This window comes from Salvelinus fontinalis, chromosome 19, assembly GCF_029448725.1.
Source record: "Salvelinus fontinalis isolate EN_2023a chromosome 19, ASM2944872v1, whole genome shotgun sequence".
Lineage (NCBI taxonomy): Eukaryota > Metazoa > Chordata > Actinopteri > Salmoniformes > Salmonidae > Salvelinus > Salvelinus fontinalis.
In genome coordinates, this window is record NC_074683.1 from 24,037,171 (window position 1) to 24,059,119 (window position 21,949).

At 42.3% G+C, this 21,949-nt stretch overlaps 1 protein-coding gene across 1 annotated transcript; it reads right to left on the reverse strand.

Moving 5' to 3' along the window:
- Positions 1-444: 444 nt before the first annotated feature.
- On the reverse strand, positions 445-21,932 carry LOC129816524 (succinate--CoA ligase [ADP-forming] subunit beta, mitochondrial-like). The gene is made up of 11 exons (XM_055871095.1): positions 21,795-21,932; positions 18,795-18,981; positions 14,986-15,085; positions 14,739-14,901; positions 13,847-13,975; positions 12,249-12,387; positions 7,270-7,431; positions 7,020-7,162; positions 5,994-6,114; positions 2,155-2,243; positions 445-1,505 (listed from the first exon to the last, which is right to left on the reverse strand). Exons 1-11 carry the CDS (start codon positions 21,876-21,878, stop codon positions 1,431-1,433), a joined length of 1,392 nt encoding a protein of 463 aa, XP_055727070.1. The 5' UTR covers positions 21,879-21,932; the 3' UTR covers positions 445-1,430.
- Between the last annotated feature and the right edge of the window lie 17 nt (positions 21,933-21,949).

The window sequence follows — 21,949 nt, forward strand, 5'->3', positions numbered from 1 at the left end:
AATCTAATTTATCCTTGAAGTGCGTCTCCAGAGACGGTGCTTGCAACAGGAGGTAAGCCCTGCTCTGTCAGTGCACAATTCAGTTTTAACCCAGTATGCATCCACACATTTGCTCTAGAGATGGAAAATAAAGTTGTATTCTATTGGTTAGAACAGAAATTTGAATAGAGGCTAAAATTATTATACATATGTTATGCAACTGCAATACAGAGTCTGGCATGTAGAAAATGTTGTAAGAATCTAACACTACTATGCTAATATCAACAGTATAAGCTAATTTGGAGTCACATGAGCCTGATCATTATACACATTTGCACTTTAGCAATTCCTCCGTTGTTTTTGTTGACATGACTAATGCCAAACACAACCTAACTAGCCATAAGGAGAAGTAAACAACTTTCACATTGCAAGTACAAGTGCTGCAAAACTAAAACAAGAAGCAAATTGGGTGTTCCCTATTTATTCATTTGATTTGTTTTACTCCCCAAGAGAAGCATAAATATTTTATAGAAGAGAACAGCCGTCTCGATATTTACAAGATATAATAAATGTCTTACAACTCACAATAAGAGTGTTTCTGTGTTCTAAGGGCTGGGGAGTAACAGATACAGAGGAACGGAGAAATAGAGATAAGACTTAACTACAGTACAATTTTTTAACAGTTGAGTGGACACGGCCCACCCCCATTTTTGTTGTCATATGTACCGGAACAGAGTGAGAAAGGTTGTTCCTGTGACATGGTGGCAGACTATTATATATGAGACTGTCCTATAGAAGGGATGGAAGAGACAAATACGCAAACATGCAGTCAACAAGATAAGCAGTAGTTTAGATATCACACACACTAAACACTCACAAATAACTCTTACTAGTTCAGGAGTAATGGAGAGTACTCCGATGCTTTTATCCAGGTATTAGTCAGTCTCTCTCGCCAGACTCAGAAACATCCACTATTCAGCTATGCATTTCAAATTGCATGGAGATGAAATGATTGACATAAGAGGTACTCCTAAAAGCGATTTACATTCCATCAACTCTTTTCTTAGCTGAAGTGTTTGCCAAGTATTAGTCCAGTGTCACTACCTAGCAGCTGTCATTACAATGGGCATCTCCCCTTAAACCCCCCCCATTCTTACCCAATCTCCCATTCTCAGACCACTCAATATAAGGCACTCCTGCAGGACAAGGAGTCTGGGTAGTCAGGCAACTTTGTATCCCTCATTTACTTAGTTTCCTTTACTTTGGCAGTTACCTGTATGTGTGTGTGCATTTTGGAGCCTTGCCACAGAGAGAGAGAGGGAAACAGAACTAACAGAAGTTGGTGGGCTGTGTTGTATTGGTGTATTTGCTCAGTAATGAGAGGCTCTTCTTGCTGTTCAAGGGGTGGGGTGTCAGGGTTCAGATGGGGTTGTAGAGTCAAGGGGCATGGCTTAGAGTGGCAGCTGGAAAGAGATGTCCACATGAGCCTCCTGAGCCAGCGACACAATTTCAGAAAGCTTCACAACCTGCAAAGAGGAAACAGAGAATACTTTAAACACAAGCACAGCAGCAGGGAACTATATGAGTGATCTCATTAAAAAACAGACAAAAACACTAAAAGTGAATAGTTTTAATTGCGGGGGGCTGTAACTGCCACAGGGTGGTCATGCCAAGCTGCCATTGTGCTGGCTAACTGATGCTCGTCTCTCTGGGGAGTAGAACACTCCAAAAACAAAGGAGAGCGAGTGGAGAGGAGAGATAGTGGGAGTCAGTGAGAGCAAAGCCAGACTAGTGGTAGAGGGAAAGATAGATGGAGGGGCGAGATGAGAGAAGGGGGGCCTCTGCTCTGACTCACTGCTGCTAGCTCTGCCAGAAATCAAAGCCATAAAACTCAGGCAGTGTCACTTCAACCAGTCAGGATGGCAAAGAGCTGGGTTTAAACTGTCACTATACCCTGACGGTGTCAATTGACACACACCCCACGCACACACACACAACCCTGCTGGTGACCCTCGTCTCACACACACACCTCATTGCTCTGGAACCTCAAACAGTTCCTGACATTCCTTTTCACATTCACACACTTCACATAGACCTACTGTACCACACACACACCACCCTACATAAACCAGACCGGGTGCTTAGAGGGGTAGAGGTAGAGAGGTGTGGGTGTACCATTCTAGCGGCCTCGTCCAGATCGTCACAGGCCAGGAGCTTCAGTGGGCTAGCGGCAATCAAAGCTTTGGCATCGTCCACTCTGGATCCTGAAACAACAGAACGAGGCTGAAGGAATGCTGATCTTTTAGAAAGCTCTTTGGTTCTCTTTTATATAGCTCAGATATCAGTAAGTAGACTGGAGGGAGGCTGGGAATGGAAAGGGATAACGAATCCAGTTATTTGTGTCATCCGTACCTGCATAATTGTGGACCCAACTCCCTCGAGTGCTTCTCTATATCACATTTGACATTCTCTGTAAGCTTGAGTTCATTTGCACACAAAAAATCATCCAATGATGGAAAGTCCTGTGTGTTGTCCTTGTTAATGCAGACAGAGAAGAGCTCCAGCTTCTTAATCATAGCCTCAATTTTGTCCTACACATTGAATATAGTTGCAGAGTCCCTGTAATCCTTTATTTCGGATCAGTCAGGCGAGAAAAAACATCACCCAGATAGGCCAGTCGTATGAGAAACTCGTCATCATGCAAGTGGTCAGATAAGTGAAAATTAAGCTTGTCTCTCAATTTAAAAAAAACGTGTCAATACTTTGCCCCTTCATAACCAGCGCACTTCTCTATGTTGTAAAAGAGTTACATGGTCGCTGCCCATATCATTGCATAGCACAAATAATACACGAGAGTTCAGCGGCCTTGCTTTAACCTGTCTAGCCCCGGGGTGCCGCTAGCGGCACCCCCCCCCCACCCCCACTGAAAAGGCAGAGCCGCGAAATTCAATTTTTTTTTTTTTTTTTAAATATTTAACTTTCACACATTAAAGTCCAATACAGCTAATGAAAGACACAGATCTTGTGAATCCAGCCAACATGTCCGATTTTTAAAATGTTTTACAGGGAAGACACAATATGTAAAGATGTAAATCTATTAGCTAAAAACACATTAGCATAATCCACCATCTTTTCTTTGTCCACCAACACCAGTAGCTATCACCAATTCGGCTAAACTAAGATATTGATAGCCACTAACCAAGAAAAAAGCTCATCCGATGACAGTCTGATAACATATTTATGGTATAGGATAGGTTTTGTTAGAAAAATGTGCATATTTCAGGTAGATGTCATAGTTTACAATTGCACCCACCGTCACAAATGGACTAGAATAAATACAATGAGCAACGTGTTTACCTAACTACTAATCATCAAACATTTCGTAAAAATACACAGCATACACTAATCGAAAGACACAGATCCTGTGAATACAGACAATATTTCAGATTTTCTAAGTGTCTTACAGCGAAAACACAATAAATCGTTATATTAGCATAGCACATGTGCAAACATTACACCAGCATTGATTCTAGCCAAAGAGAGCGATAACGTAAACATCGCCAAAATATATTAATTTTTTCACTAACCTTCTCAGAATTCTTCAGATGAAACTCCTGTAACATCACATTACAACATACATATAGTTTGTTCGAAAATGTGCATATTTAGCCACCAAAATCATGGTTAGACAATGAGAAAAGTAGCCCAGCTGGTCAGAAAATGTCCTGCGCCACATTAGACAGTGATCTAGTCGTATACATAAATACTCATAAACGTGACTAAAAAATATAGGGTGGACAGCGATTGATAGACAATTTAATTCTTAATACAATCGCGGATTTACATTTTTTAAATTATCCTTACTTTTGAATACAGTTTGCGCCAAGCGAAGCTACGTCAAAAAAGATGGCGTCCTAAGCCATTAACATTTTGACAGAAACACGATTTATCATAATAAATTGTTCCTACTTTGAGCTGTTCTTCCATCAGAATCTTGGTCAAAGAATCCTTTCTTGGGTCATGTAGAAATGCACATTGCGTTCGGCATGAACTGGAACGGTGCCCAGAGATTCACAGTGTCTCAGAAATAAATGTCCCAAAATCGCATTAGACGGATATAAATTGCTATAAAACGCTTTAAATTAACTACCTTATGATGTTTTTAACTCCTATAACGAGTAGAAACATGACCTGAGAAATATAACTGGCTACACTAATGCTTGGAAAAACAGTAGGTCGGTGTCCTCCGCGCGCCTTACGCACCTAGAAAAGAGTTCCTACCTACACGTGTTTTTGTTTTATAGGGGCTGTGATTGGGCAATCGATACCATTCAAAGTGTCATCACGTAAAGGCATCCAGGGGAAGACGTAAGCAGTGTCCGTATACTCATAGCAATAACAGTGGCCTTAAAACTGACTCCAGAACAGGGGCCAAAATGTGTGAAATCTGACTCCATGTCAGGGAAATTGCTGTAGAATGAGTTCTGTTCCACTCAGAGACAAAATTTCAACGGCTATAGAAACTATAGACTGTTTTCTATCCAATAATAATAATAATATGCATATTGTACGATCAAGAATTTTGTAGGAAGCCGTTTCAAAAATTACACGATTTCCATAAATAGTGACAACAGCACCCCCTAGCCTTAACAGGTTAACAAAGTTAACCATTATCACTGTAGTGACCAAAACATCTTTCAAGCTGTCAGGCATTCCCTTGGCAGTAAGAGCCTCCCGTGGATGCTGCAGTGTACCCAAGTGGCGTTGGGAGCAACTGCTTGCGTGTGCGTTACCACTCCACTATGTCTCCCTATCATGGCTTTTGCGCCATCAGTACAGATACTAACATGAGCAGCAGCTAAGTTTGGCTACAGACGAACCGTTAGTGGAATTCCTGCGAGAGAGTAACGGTTAATGTGATTGGATGTTAATTAGTTGACAAGGCTACCTGTATTTGACATTGTGTTGTTATTTCCCTGAACAGTAGATGGTTAAATTTTATTTTTGGCAGTGAAACGAGGCTACTCAGGCAAGAAAAAAACCTCAACCAAATGTATAGCCCAGTTAAAAAATATAAATGAACACGCTGTTGAACTGTTGGAAAATGTGAAAATATTTTTTTTAATATTTAAAAAAAAATGTGAATCACATTTTTTATTTGGCGTACCCCCGACGGCATTGCGAGTAGCCCTGGGAATACCTGGGCTAGACAATTGGAATAATAGCCCTGCATCATGATTACAAAAGCATTCAAAATAGCAGACTAAATAAATTAGAAGTCTAATTTGTGAAAGTTCATTATACATTACTAAACCGTTTATGAAGGAAATCATTTTAGTACAATTTTTTTTATGAGTGATTGAGTTCTGTATAACTTTACACATTCTATTTGTCCCTGTGTGTTTCAAAACATGTCCAGACGGGAGAGGCTGGGAGCTACAGGGTCCCATAGTGCCGGTATTATGTGATACTTAGGTCCGATACGATATGCATTGCAATTCTCACAATTCTATATTTATTGCGATTCGATACTGTGATTTTATTGCGATTCGATGTTCCAAACATATTGCTCACCATGTCTGCTGCAGAAAGACAAGTGAGCCATGAGAAAACAAATTTATCAGTCATGGAAATAAGTGCTGAAAACAAATTGGTACCTTACTTAAAAAAAGATGAAGAACAAGCTATGAAGGAAAAATAATATTGCGATAGTATATCGTAAAAAATAACATCCCGATATGCAACTGTATAAATCCCCCATCACTAGCGTGTGTGGGGAAGTACTAGAAGAGCCTAATCCTGACAGGCTGCTTGCTCATTGACCTTTAAAAAGGCCACGCTCCACTGTCGCCCCCACCTCTCTCCCAGCCCCGTATGTTCGCCAAAATGGCAGTGCAGTAGCCTATATAACAAAGCTAAAATAGTTTTCACTGTAATTGCCACAGGGTGGTCATGCCAAGCTGCTATTGTGCTAGCTACCTCATGCTTGACGGTATAAGGGAGGTCAGTCTCACCTTGTAACCGCACCACAATGGGGATCTTCAGGTCCAGGTCTGTAACAGCCATGATGATGCCCTGAGCGATGATGTCACACCTCATGATGCCACCAAAGATGTTCACAAGGATGGCCTGCACCTGAAGACCACAAACCAAAGAAGTTGACCATGAAAGCATAACCGAAGATATTGACCATAGAAGACCAAAAACCAAGCAATCACAAAAGCTTGATCACAAATTCATACAGGAACAATAACAACCAAACGTTTAAAAAAAATCATATAACATCAACAAGATCAAGATCACACTGTAAATGTAATGTGTATTATAAAACTGTAGCGGTTTAAATGAAAACGTATAAATACCACACCATTACTGAGGCTACATAATAAACCACAGACACCACTAGGACCACACTAAGCAGGTGTCAACACATCGACAGTGATGGGAAATTAGCCACTAATCTCCCATGAGAGCTTATAACCATCTATCAAAAACCTATTCACCCATCAATGAATGAATGACTAACTGTATGTCACACAGCAGTTTAGAACCCTCCCTGTACTCCCTCTAAAGTCCTCCCCCATTCAAAATCCCACAGATAAATGTCACCCAATAGGTTCCACCAGTAGTAAACCCCACCCTCAGAGTGAGCTATCCTACTGATATCTTCAGGTAACTCCAGACATGTCTGTCAAAAGATACACTTACTAACTAGGGGATGCGTGTACTGAAAGGTTACTTCATACAACCATAAACTTCCTGAAGGTCCAAACATCAGGAATTCCTAATGAATCCCTACCCCCTAACTCCATTAAAACATCAATAGTATCAACTGCAGGCTACTACTGCTCTAGATACCCAGCCGTCCCGTTCCAGTTGGGGATAGAGGTCAGGGTGAAGGACTGTGGAACACGTGACATATCTGTGCCTATTGGTTCCACAGTGAGAAGTGAGTGCCTACTGCAGATTAATGCTTCTTCAATGACAACCAGAGATGCTAAGTGTTACAGTGATAAGTGTCCCCCATTCCCAGTCCTTACCTTCCTGTCAGAGGTGATGAGTTTAAAGGCCTCCATCACCTGGTGGGCTGTAGCTCCGCCCCCCACGTCCAGGAAGTTGGCGGGCGTGCCACCATGCAGCTTGATGATGTCCATGGTGGCCATGGCAAGACCAGCCCCGTTCACTACACATACACAGAGAATATAGAGTGAATATACAAAAAATATATATTTTTATCAATACTGCTACTATAAAGCTAGGTAGCAGTGTCGGGTGTGTTGTGGCGCTCACCCAGACACCCGATGGATCCGTCCAGGCCAATGTAGTTGAGGTCAGCCTTGGCTGCCTGTCGGTCCCTGGCATCCTCCTGGGTCCAGTCCTGCATGTCAAACACCTTCTTCTGGCGATACGCTGCGTTCGAGTCAAAGTTGATCTTGGCGTCCATGCACATCACTGTCAGAGGGACACACAGGAGACAGAGGCTGAGCCCAAGATGGCTGACATCATCATTTGGTGACAAAAACCCAATGACCCTGTAACTTCATTACAACAAAGCCAGATACAGATGTCCGTTTGTACTTGGAGGGGACATTTTCCAATGCCTGTCCAACAGATTATCTATACTGAACAAAAAATAAAAACGCAACAATCAACAATTTCAAAGATTTTACTGAGTTACAGTTCATAAGGAAATCAGTCAATTGAAAAAAAAATATTGGGCCCCAATCTATGGATTTCACATGACTGGGAATAGAAAATGTTAAAAAGAAAAGTAGGGGTGTGATTCAGAAAATCAGTAAGTATCCATTTGCCTCATGCGTCTCCTTCGCAGATAGATGATCAGGCTGTTGATTGTGACCTGTGGAATGTTGTCCCACTCTTATTCAATGGCTGTGCAAAGTGGCTTGATATTGGAACTGGAACACGCTGCTGTACACGTCAATCCAGAGCATCCCAAACATGCTCAATGGGTGACATGTCTGGTGAGTATGCAGGCCATGGAAGAACTGGGGCATTTTCAGTTTCCAGGAATTGTGTACAGATCCTTGCGACATGGGGCCATGCATTATCATGTTGAAACATAGAGGTGATGGCTGCAGATAAATGGCACGACAATTAGCCTCAGGAGTTCGTCACGGTATCATTGTGCATTCAAATTGCCATCGATAAAAATGCAATTGAGTTTGTCTTCAGTAGCTTATGCCTGCCCATTCCATAATCCCACCACCACGGGGCACTCTGTTCACAACATTGACATCAGCAAACTGCTCATCCACACAACCGAGAAATTCTCTAAAACGTTAGAGGCGGCTTATGGTAGAGAAATTAACATTAAATTCTCTGGCAACAGCTCTGTTGGACATTCCTGCAGTCAGCATGCCAATTACATGCTCCCTCAAAACATGAGACATCTGTGGTATTGTGCTGTGTGACAAAACACATTTTAGAGTGGCCTTTCATTTTCCCCAGCACAGGGTGGACCTGTGTAATGATTAGGGTTGACCCCATTTAGTCGACTGGACAAATGTTTGGTCGATAGGCTGTTTGTCAACTGACATTTCTTTAGTCGCGCAGTAGCAAAATAAATAAATCCAAATCATGGTGTACTAGACACTACCGTTCACAATTTTGGGGTCACTTAGAAATGTCATTGTTTTTTAAAGAAAAGCTAATTTTGCATTCATTAAAATAACATAAAATTGATCAGAAATACAGTGTAGACATTGTTAATGTTGTAAATGACTATTGTAGCTATATTGTAACTATTGTAACATTGGTCCCGTGTGGCTCAGTTGGTAGAGCATGGCGCTTGCAACGCCAGGGTTGTGGGTTCAATTCCCACGGGGGGACCAGGGTTCAATTCCCATGGTGGGACCAGGATGAATATGTATGAACTTTCCAATTTGTAAGTCGCTCTGGATAAGAGCGTCTGCTAAATGACTTAAATGTAAATGTAGCTGGAAACAGCTGATTTATGGAATATCTACGTAGGCGTACAGAGGACCATTATCAGCAACCATCATTCCTGTGTTCCAATGGCACGTTGTGTTAGATAATCCAAGTTTATCATTTTAAAAGCCTAATTGATGATTTAAAAAAAAACGTTTACAATTATGTTAGCACAGCTGAAAACTGTTGTTCTGATTAAAGAAGCAATAAAACGGGCCTTGTTTAGACTGGAGCATCAGCATTTGTGGATTCGATTACAGGATCAAAATGGCCAGAAAGAAAGAAGTTTCTTCTGAAACTCGTCAGTCTAGACACTAGACACAAACTAGACACATTAGTGTCTAGTGTGAGAAACAGACACCTCACAAGTCCTGAACTGGCAGCTTCTTTGGCTTTTTCTTTGCAACTCTGCCTACAAGGCCAGCATCCCAGAGTCGCCTCTTCACTGTTGATGTTGAGACTGTTTCTCAAACTAGACACTCTAATGTACTTGTCCTCTTGCTCAGTTGTACACCGGGGCCCCTCACTCTTTCTATTCTGGTTAGAGCCAGTTTGCACTGTTCTGTGAAAGGAGTAGTACACAGCATTGTACGAGATCTTCAGTTTCTTGCAATTTCTCGCATGAAATAGCTGTCATTTCGAAGAATAAGAATAGACTGACGGGTGTCAGAAGAAAGTTCTTTATTTCTGGCCATTTTGAACCTGTAATCGAACCCATAAATGCTGATGCTCCAGATACTCAACTAGCCTAAAGAAGGCACATTTTAATGCTTCTTTAAATCAGAACAGTTTTCAGCTGTGCTAACATAATGCAAAAGGGTTTTCTAATGATCAATTAGCCTTTTAAAATGATAAACTTGGATTAACTAACACAATGTGCCATTGGAACACAGGAATAATGGTTGCTGATAATGGGCCTCTGTGCGCCTATGTAGATTGCTTTAAAAAAAAAAGTTGTTTCCAGCTACAATAGTAATTTACAACATTAACAATGTCTACACTGTATTTCTGATCAATTTGATGTTACTTTAAAAAAGGGACAAAATTGTGCTTTTCTTTCAAAAACAAGGACATTTCTAAGTGACCCCAAACTTTTAAACGCTATATTTACAGGAAGAAGACAGATCCTGCTTCTGTTGCCTGTTTGAGTGTTTGTTTAATAGCCTACTGATTCCTTCTGCACCAAGCCTCACGCAACTGCAAAATGTTGGATAAAGCAATTTCACAAATCCGGCTGTTTTTAATCTTTGCTATGCTGTAATTAAAGGCTTTATACTTTTTGTCATTAGACCAGTCTCTGGTATTATTTATTTATTGTTATTTACACTTTTCCAAATGGTCAGAAATGATTATTATTACTCCATTTTCAGTGATCTCATTATTATGATCATCATTATAATTATAATCATTCATGTCATTATCATTAGTAGGCTTAGTATAGCAGCCTTGTACATCCTGTTTAGCCTTAATACTGTACCTTACTTAGGCCTATATTTCAATATTTATAGGCTACTGTATCAATCAATCATTTATTCGTTCATGTCATCACACAGCATACGAGCCATTCATGACTTTAAATGCAATTAAGCATTTTAGTTTTCAAATAAAATAACAAGTGACCATTGAATAATTAGCGTAAACAATAAATAGGCCTAAACCGTTCCATTCATGTTTAGACTTTGCTGTAATAAAGGCTATATAAAAATAAAAAAAATTACAGACTCTGGTACGCATATAATAGTTTACATTGTTCCAAACTGTCAGAAAAATGATATTCTATTCTAACAGCAATTGTTTGGCACACATAATATGCACGCATCGTTTGCCCCTTAGTTCCTTTTTCCTGATCTACAGTATTTTCTACAACGATCACATTAATTCCACATATCTGACTTCCCCTTTACCCCCTGAGAAACCAGTAAACATTCCCCATTTTCTTTATTTGTCACGTCCTCTGCATCCATTTTTCTGTCACGTTTTATGGTGTTCAGAGTTTGTTATAACCTATTTATTGATGTGATTATGATATGCTATTAGGTCACGCCCTATTTGTCATGTTTCACATAAAGAGAGCAATGGTTGAGGGAATAGGAAATGTTTTTCCTTAACAAATTAGGGATTACAGTAACATAACTTTTCAGTCAGAAATGGCTATAATTATGTTGCAGCTTCAACAACACAGACAGTGCGATACACTGCTGATGTTCTGTGGTGGTCGCTGCAGCAAGGAGAAACAGACAACGGGTGCTAGTCACACAGTCACTTGCTGTCTTTTTTTTTGTTGTCTTTTTTTACACAGCAAGTCTGAACCAGGCCCGGCACAATCAAATCAATTGTGGTCGGACTCCCTCTAGTCATTTGTGTCTCTTAATTATTTAATCAAACAGTGTGCTTAAAGCATCAGACAAGCTCAGTGCAAAAAGTTGATTTGATTAAAACACATAGGATTTGTCTATATATGGAAAAATACACCTTTTAATGTTTCAACCAATCGATTGGTGAAAAGAATTTTTTTTTGTCGGTGACAGCCCTTGTAATGATCATGCTGTTCAATCAGCTTCTTGATATGTCACACCTGTCAGGTGGATGGACTATCTTGGCAAAGGATAAATTGTTAATAACACACTGAACAAATGTGTGCACAAATTTTGAAAGAAATAATCTTTTTACGTGTATGAAAAATTTCTGGGATCTTTTATTACCGCTCATGAAATCAACACTTTACATGCTGCGTTTATATTTTTGTTGAGTATAGTTCTGTGACATAGCTTTACTGTGTAACCTTGGTTGGCTGTACAGTACATGTCAAGGACAGATCTGGGTTAGTGACAGATAAGATAGAGACCTCTACAGATGTTGCTAATGTAGTAGGGTCAGCACTGGCCATTCCTACTGTCAATCAACTCTCCTGGTATGTTTGGGGTTGGTCAAGTCAGCCCATAACCACAAGGTCATTCGAAGTACATATGAGCACTGGAATGCCTTTTACATTTCAAAGCTAACATATTTAACATAAAGCTCTTATTTGACCCAGCCACCATACTCTAATATGTATGGCTATGATGTTGAAGACGGTTGGTTGTGCAATAACACCATCCTTCCTTCAGTACAATGGGGTTTAGCTGCCTAATTGGCCCATCAGTTAAAAGTGAAGTGATTCACACTAAGGTTTTTCACTGGGAGTGCGTTAATGAGAATGATTGACAGTGAGTCATAGATCAATGGGAGAAGCCTCCAACCAAGCAACACACTCTCACCCAGCTCTTACCACTGGCGTGACTAACAACATCACTAGGAACAAAAAGCAAGTGTATGTGTACCCTGGCCAGAGGCGTCCTCCACCATGGGGTTGATCTCCAGCATGGAGGCATCAAACTTCATGAAGACGTTGTAGAGCTTGATGATGTTAGCAGCTGCGTCGTCAATCAGAGCAGCAGGGAAGCCCATCTTTGTGGCAATCTGGAGAGAGCGAAGACAGAGAGAAGAGCGAGAAAAGAGCGAGGGAGCAAAAGAAAGAAATGTATCAATATCAGTTCTTCAAATCTACATCGTTTGTCATTTATTTCTACTTTAGCAACATTTACAAATCTATTACCAGCTTGTAAAACACTTGAATTCAATTGAAGGTGAGGAGGAACGAATGACAATGAGGGGTATAGTCTGGGTTGGCGCCCCCCTTGGGTTGTGCCGTGGGGGAGATCTTTGTGGGCTATACTCGGCCTTGTCTCAGGATGGTAAGTTGGTGATTGAAGATATCCCTCTAGTGGTGTGGGGGCTGTGCTTAGGCAAAGTGGGTGGGGTTATATCCTGCCTGTTTGGCCCCGTCCGGGGGTATCATCTGATGGGGCCACAGTGTCTCCTGACCCCTACTGTCTCAGCCTCCAGTATTTATGCTGCAGTAGTTTGTGTCGGGGGGCTAGGGTCAGTCTGTTATATCTGGAGTATTTCTCCTGTCTTATCCGGTGTCCTGTATGAATTTAAGTATGCTCTCTCTAATTCTCTCTTTCTTGGAGAACCTGAGCCCTAGGACCATGCCTCAGGACTACCTGGAATGATGACTCCTTGCTGTCCCCAGTCCACCTGGCCGTGCTGCTGTTTCAACTGTTCTGCCAGCAGCTATGGAACACTGACCTGTTCACCGGACGTGCTACCTGTTCCAGACCTGCTGTTTTCAACTGTCTAGAGACAGCAGGAGCGGTAGAGATACTCTCAATGATCGGCTATGAAAAGCCAACTGACATTTACTCCTGAGGTGCTGACTTGTTGCACCCTCGACAACTACTGTGATTATTATTATTTGACCATGCTGGTCATTTATGAACATTTGAACATCTTGGCCATGTTCTGTTATAATCTCCACCCGGCACAGCCAGAAGAGGACTGGCCACCCCTCATAGCCTGTCTTACAATTATGCTGTTGCTATTAATGCATGTAATATTTAGGTTTTTAGGTTTCGGCCTTTCTAGGTAGTTTTTCCTAGCCACCGTGCTTCTACACCTGCATTGCTTGCTGTTTGAGGTTTTAGGCTGGGTTTCTGTACAGCACTTTGATATATCAGCTGATGTAAGATGGGCTATATAAATAAATGTGATTTATAGTGAATGTGAGAGACGTTGGCAGGTCATGGTAACATTGCAGGCACTCTAAGACACATGTAGTGTATAAGATGCCATGTTGAGTGAGCATTTTAAAGTCAAAACCTGACATTTAAAGATGTTACCTGCGTGGGGGGGACATGCCTAATGAATAAGGTTCTGAAGCCCGTTACTGCAAGTCCTTTGTTTAAATATGGACCAAAATAGCTAGCTTTAAAATCAGGTGGAGTATTGTTTATTTACCAGAGTATGTAGTGTTTCCTGGGATCTAAGAGACTGAAAGACAAATCAAGAGGTATTTTTACAACCCGATCAACTGTACCGAAACAGCTTGTTCCATCTTGATTCCCTCCATGATGTCGATTGGCTCCTTCACAATGGCGTCGGGATTTTCCGCTGCCACATCCTCGATGTTCACGCCCCCCTGAGAGCTGCCAATCAACACGGGGCCCTGTTCAGAGGGAGGGGCCGAGAGATTATGAGTACCAATCATTTTACACATTCATTGAGTGGCAATCAAACTAAAAAAGAGCAAATTAATGGAACATAGGTCTCACAGCAAATCAAATTGTATTTGTCACATGCTTCGTAAACAACAGGGGTAGATTAACAGTAAAATGCTTACTTCCCAACAATGCAGAGAAAAAAATAATAATAATAACACAAGGAATAAATACACAATGAGTAACAATAACTTGGCTATATATACCATTACAGTGGTACTGCAGGGGTACAAGGTAATTGAGGTAGATATCTACATAAAGGTAGGGCTAAAGTGACTGGATAGATAATAGAAAGCAGCAGCAGAGGTGATGAGTCAAAAGTGTTGTGCAAAAAGGGTCAATACAGATATTATATAGTTAACCTAATAGTACCTGGGCTATCATAAATAAATGTAACAAACGACTGAATTGATCCATCAGTCTTTAAATTCTCAATGACAACTGGTGTCTGATTATCCTATTTAGAAAACAGAACTGTAACAGCAGCTGGACAAGCAAGTCCCATGGAGCACAAGTATTTCAACATGTCCACGGCCATGTCCTTTACCACTACGCCATCTAGTGGGACCGTCCAACACAACACAATCACATTCAAAATAAAAAATAACAGCTGCCCAATATGTCAAATCTGACGGCCTGACCCAGAATGGCTGAGCGTGATTTGTCAGCTGTTGTCACCTGAGAGGCGTGAAGGGGCGGGAATGACCTCACCTGAAAGGATCTCTCCATTGTGATGGCGAAGTAGTACTCCCTGCGGGGGTACCTGCGCTCACAGATGAAAACCTGGTTACAGATACGGCCCTGCTCGCCTGTCTGCTTGGTGTACAGCTTACGGCCAATCATCTGAGAGGAGATGTCCCGGGCCTCCTCTGGACTGTAGGAGAGGGGAAGAGAGACAAAAGAATTGACACAGAGTAGAAATGGGTGCAGTTTGAGAGGAGTTCTCTCGGACACTCACGAGTAGACAATCTTCACTCCTCCCTTCAGACCTCCCTCGAAGGTGCCTTTGCCTCGGCCTCCAGCCAACACTTGAGCCTTCACCACTAGATCCTTGGTGCCTGAGACACCCACCCACACACACGAGGGAGAAAGAGACCATAGCAGTTACAGACTAGCCCAACACTCCACTGCCATTTACACCCACAGACCGATAATAATGCAGACGTACAAACTACACAAAACATTGACAGTGCAAACACTGCCTAACAACCTTTCTAGCAAAGGCATGCACTCATGGCCCTAAATGACTAGGCTACTTCTGGACATTGTCAAGTTAATCTGTATCCACAAGCAGAAAACTATGTGTTAGCATCGAGTAAGCTACACAGTGAATGGATACATTGTTCTACATCATGTTAGGTCCTACTCATTACCACAGAGGAATTCAGTAGGGCAGAGATGATTTAACTTGATTGATCTAGTATAGTAACATATTAACAAAGTTAGACAACACACTATTACAGTTAGTTACAGAGTAGGCTACCTAGAAATGACATGCCTAAAACCTCTATGTAAAGCCTGGAAGGACATTTTGATTTCATTAACATATAATAATCTAAACACTAGTCTGAATCGAATTAAAAGATTATCCCTAGTCCAGAGCAATGCCATTTATCAAAAAGGCTAGTCCAAGAGTAGAGTAGTTCCATGACACTGGCCCCTGAGGAAAAGGAAGCACTGATAGGTGTAAACAGGATACTGTGTGTCCAGCTGAGCACAGCAGGCTGCAGAACAGTGTTAACTGATAGCCTTGGGTTCAGTGCTATGTTTAGACTGTAGTCTCTACTGCCGCCTCAGATGCTATTAAAAACACCCTAAACAAGGCCAAGGGTCACACCATGTCAGATGTAGGTTACAGATTCTGTGTGCAGCACTATCAGATTAGTCCAGAGAAATGAGGGTGAATGTGTATACATGGCATTTTCAAAGTAACAAAAAAGTACACTAGGGCTGACTTCAAAGATATGAATAGATTCAAATTCGATTTGTTAACTCAGATTTGATTCAAATCACTTTTGCTGATTCGAGCATTCGCAAATGCAGATGAGCTGTCACACACACACAAACACACCAGAATGCCCCATAACAATGGTAACCCCCCAGCCCCTAAAGGGACAGGCCAGCTAAGTATTTTAACATAACATGAGACTATGTTCGTATTCTTAACTTTTATTATTTCTTATTGTTGTTGCATTGTCAAGAAGGAACCTGCAAGTAAGCATTTGGGGCTCCCGAGTGGTGCAGCGGTCTAAGGCACTGCATCTCAGTGCCTGAGACGTCACTACAGACACCCTGGTTCAATTCCAGGCTGTATCACAACCAGCCGTGATTGGGAGTCCCATAGGGCGGCCACAATTGGCCCAGCGTCATCTGTGTTTGGCCAATGTAGGCCATCATTGTAAATAAGAATTTGTTCTTAACTGACTTGCCTAGTTAAATTAAAGGTATTTAAAAAATAATAATAAACAATTTGTTGGACAATGTATACCATCTGTATCCCGTACATACGACTAATAAAACTTAACTCAATAAAATGTTGAAACCATGTTGGCTCACCGTTTACAAAGAAGATATAAATGGAGAACAAGCTATTAGGATGAGAAGTACCAAAGTTCTGGATAAGATAGTCAACTAATGCTGGCTATGGTTAGTAATTTAAGCTACTAAGCCCTAAAACGGCACTGTCTCTGTGCCTTTTGAATTCTTATAAGATATTATAAACATCCAGAGGTTCTCTCTGACCTCTGACTATAGCACTACGATGATAGAGATATCCCTAGATTACAGTATAGGCCTACAGTCCACTCTGACAACATACCTTACTCAGTAGTGGTGAGTGATTAGTGCTTTTGAGGTCAGTTTGGATTATGAAGAAAAAAAAACTAGATATGTATTTTTTTTTTACATGAAATGCACTATGCATGATGTGGGTTGAATGCTGTAACCCAGAATAAAACAATAAAAATCAGATGATAGTACTGACTGCCCAATACTGCTTATCACTTAACATTACAAAAAAATACATTTTAATTGTGTTCTATTACATTTGTTTTATTTGATGACTTTATTATTTAATTCCAAGTCATCATCTCATATCTATAGAGAGGCTGCCTACACGGTCTGACAAAATCTCTATTTTAGTAGTTCTTCGAAGTAAATAAGGAATACTTTTATGACTGCTGAATACCAACTACCAATCACTTAGATCATGTATTTTCAGGTAGAGATACCGCATCTCGCGAAGAAACTGTTTTCTATCGCGCCTTCTTCCATCTCATCTCTCTCTCTCTCTGCCCTACAATAACCTAACATAGCAGGCGTAAAAGAAAAACACAGACCGGACGAGTAGGTACCCAATGGATTATGGTCATTGTAGTTGTTTAATAACAAAGATCAGACATGTTGGTTAATCGCTCAGCACTATTGCTCAGTTAAACAACATTAAATAGGCCTATTGTATGTAGAATGCACTACTCACCCACTAATACCTGGTCTGACATCAAAATCAAATTGTATTTGTCACATGCGCCGAATACAACAGGTGTACACCTTACCATGAAATGCTTACTTACAAGCCATTAATGAAAAAATGCAGTTGAAATATTTACTAAATAAACTAAACATTTTAAAAAGTATCACAATAAAATCACAATAATGAGGCTATATAAAGGGGGTTCCGGTACCGAGTCAATGTGCGTGGGTACAGGTTAGTCAAGGTAATTTGTACATGTAGGTAGGGGTAAAGTGACTATGCATAGATAATAAACAGCAAGTAGTGTAACAGTATAACTTTACGGCGTCCCCTCGCCCCGACCCGGGCGCGAACCAGGGACCTTCTGCACACATCAACAGTCACCCACGAAGCGTTGTTACCCATCGCTCCACAAAAGCCACGGCCCTTGCAGAGCAAGGGGCAACACTACTTGTAGGTTTCAGAGCAAGTGACGTAACTGTACCCGCTAACTAGCTAGCCATTTCACATCCGTTACAGTAGCAGCAGTGTAAAAACAAAAAATGCAAATAGGTGACCATTTGATTAATTGTTCAGCAGTCTTATTACTTGAGGATAGAAGCTGTTAAGGAACCTTTTGAACCTAGACTTGGCACTCCAGTACCACTTGCCGTGCGGTAGAAGAGAGCAGTCTATGACTTGGGTGACTGTGGTCCAGTGATGTACTGGCCTGTACGCATTACCCTCTGTAGCACCTTACGCTTGGATGCCAAGCAGTTGCCATACCAAGCGGTGATGCAACCGGTCAGGATGCTCTCGATGGTGCAGATGTAGAACTTTTTGAGGATCTGGGGACCCATGCCAAATCTTTTCAGTCTCCTGAGGGAGAAAAGGCGTTGTCGTGCCCTCTTCACAACTGTCTTGGTGCGTTTGGACCACGATAGTTTGTTGGCGATGTGGACACCAAGGAACATGAAACTCTCGACCCGCCCCACTACATCCCTGTCAATGTAAATGGATGCTTTCGCCCCTGCTTTTCCTGTAGTCCACAATAATCTATTTTGTCTTGGTCACGTTGAGGAAGAGGTTGTTGTCCTGGCACCACACTGCCAGGTCTCTGACCTCTTCCCTATAGGCTGTCTCATCGTTGTTGGTGATCAGGCCTACCACCGTTGTGTCGGCAGCAAACTTGATGGTGTTGGAGTCGGGTTTGGCCACGCAGTCGTGGGTGAACAGGGAGTACGGGAGGGGACTATGCACACACCCCTAAGTTAGCCTACTCTAATTTGCCCACATCCTATTAAGGCATGGCTTACCAATCTCCTTGGCAACAGAGTAGGCTTCATCGGGTGAGCTGGCAACCTTGCCCACGGGCACACAGACGCCAGCCTCTTTGAGCAGGCCGATGCTCATGTACTCATGCAGGGAGAGGTTCTTCTGCTGCTGCTGAAGGTGGGGTGGCTGCTGCTGAGCCCCAAGAAGGCCGGAGGAACCGCCCAGCACCTGGAGAGAGGGGAGGCAGAGGGGGATAGAGAGAAAAAGCTGTGGGGGGAGGGGGGGGGGGGTTACATGATGCAGTAACATAACAGTACCTACTCATATGTCAGGGGGAGTACATAGCGCTCTGTGAAAGGACACTGAATAATAATAAATAGTCACACCCATACAAAAGACTAAGAGGACACATACACAACAAAAAATGTGGAGTAGATGTGTGCAATACTGTAAGTTTGCAGATATGAAAGAGGAACACATTAAACATATCATTTGGGCATCAAATTAATCATTATGTCATCATCAAACCCATTTTTTTTCAAATCTGAAAAGTCCAACTTGGTTCTAAAAATGTCAGCGTTGTCAGTGCAAGTGAGCATGAACAAACAGCCTGGATGGTGCATATCCTCCCTTCTCCCCCCAGGGGCATCAAGCATCCAAAAAATCAAAGGAAGCAAAAAGTATGTGAGGATGCTTTGGGGGCTGGAGAATTTAAGATTTTTTTCTAAACACGTGAAACAGCTTTTACCTGCAATCTAGTCATAATCATATATCTAAGCATTCCTCTTGAGCTGCCTGTATACTCCCAAATGGTGGTATTTTTTTTTTAAAGAAACTAAATATGATTCTCTGAATCTCTGCTAAAATCTGGGTAAAAGATTGAAAGTAATGTGAGTCTTATTCGGTACAATTAGTTATTGTTTGCCTTTCTAAAGTCTACCAACCTTGTCAGCAGGTATGCCAGCTAAGATGGTCAAGCTAGCCACTAACTTCACTGATAGCTTTAAATGGCTTCTTGGTAGCTAGTTATGAGGTTGGGCTAGCTAAAGCCAACTTCATAAAATTGCTAAGTGGATAGTAGTATTATAAAATGGGGGGAAAAGTTGTTAATTGTGTTATTATACAGGACATACACTGCTCAAAAAAATAAAGGGAACACTTAAACAACACAATGTAACTCCAAGTCAATCACACTTCTGTGAAATCAAACTGTCCACTTAGGAAGCAACACTGATTGACAATAAATTTCACATGCTGTTGTGCAAATGGAATAGACAAAAGGTGGAAATTATAGGCAATTAGCAAGACACCCCCAAAAAAGGAGTGATTCTGCAGGTGGTGACCACAGACCACTTCTCAGTTCCTATGCTTCCTGGCTGATGTTTTGGTCACTTTTGAATGCTGGCGGTGCTCTCACTCTAGTGGTAGCATGAGACGGAGTCTACAACCCACACAAGTGGCTCAGGTAGTGCAGTTCATCCAGGATGGCACATCAATGCGAGCTGTGGCAAAAAGGTTTGCTGTGTCTGTCAGGGTAGTGTCCAGAGCATGGAGGCGCTACCAGGAGACAGGCCAGTACATCAGGAGACGTGGAGGAGGCCGTAGGAGGGCAACAACCCAGCAGCACGACCACTACCTCCGCCTTTGTGCAAGAAGGAGCACAGCCAGAGCCCTGCAAAATGACCTCCAGCAGGCGACAAATGTGCATGTGTCAGCATATGGTCTCACAAGGGGTCTGAGGATCTCATCTCGGTACCTAATGGCAGTCAGGCTACCTCTGGCGAGCACATGGAGGGCTGTGCGGCCCCACAAAGAAATGCCACCCCACACCATGACTGACCCATCGCCAAACCGGTCATGCTGGAGGATGTTGCAGGCAGCAGAACGTTCTCCACGGCGTCTCCAGACTCTGTCACGTCTGTCACATGTGCTCAGTGTGAACCTGCTTTCATCTGTGAAGAGCACAGGGCGCCAGTGGCGAATTTGCCCTTGGTGTTCTTTGGCAAATGCCAAACGTCCTGCACGGTGTTGGGCTGTAAGCACAACCCCCACCTGTGGACGTTGGGCCCTCATACCACCCTCATGGAGTCTGTTTCTGACCGTTTGAGCAGACACATGCACATTTGTGGCCTGCTGGAGGTCATTTTGCAGGGCGTTGGCAGTGCACCTCCTTGCACAAAGGCGGAGGTAGCGGTCCTGCTGCTGGGTTGTTGCCCTCCTACGGCCTCCTCCACGTCTCCTGATGTACTGGCCTGTCTCCTGGTAGCGCCTCCATGCTCTGGACACTACGCTGACAGACACAGCAAACCTTTTTGCCACAGCTCGCATTGATGTGCCATCCTGGATGAGCTGCACTACCTGAGCCACTTGTGTGGGTTGTAGACTCCGTCTCATGGTACCACTAGAGTGAGAGCACCGCCAGCATTCAAAAGTGACCAAAACATCAGCCAGGAAGCATAGGAACTGAGAAGTGGTCTGTGGTCACCACCTGCAGAATCACTCCTTTTTTGGGGGTGTCTTGCTAATTGCCTATAATTTCCACCTTTGTCTATTCCATTTGCACAACAGCATGTGACATTTATTGTCAATCAGTGTTGCTTCCTAAGTGGACAGTTTGATTTCACAGAAGTATGATTGACTTGGAGTTACATTGTGTTGTTTAAGTGTTCCCTTAATTTTTTTGAGCAGTGTATATGAGGGGGCACCTGCCCCTGTACCCCCGATAGGCATGACGCTCCTGGCACCCCCCGTCCTGTCGTCTCTAGTCTATAGCAGCTGTGTTGGAGGTCACTGTCTAAACAACTTGTACTGTATGTGAGCGAAAAGCTATTGCTAACAAACAAATCCCTGAACCACCATAAGCTGTATGTACTGATACATTCGTCTTTCCAACATAGCCAGTTTCCTAGTTACCTCAAAGGAGATAAGCGAATGTCAAATTTCACCCCATTTCTCGGGGACTTCGAAGATGGTGCAGCAGAAAAATAATCACAGGTACAGGCAGCCGGATTTCATAATATTTTTTATCAAGGTGGACTTACTTTGGATGCAGTGTTAAGCGTCGATCTTGCCCCAGAATTTCTCAGGCTAGCCGACAATCGGCCGTAAATCAGGGACGCCGCCATGTTCCCTTCTCAAGCTGACGAATTAGGCGCTTGGTTTGTTATGTCACTACGCATGCGCCCGAGCGCCCCTT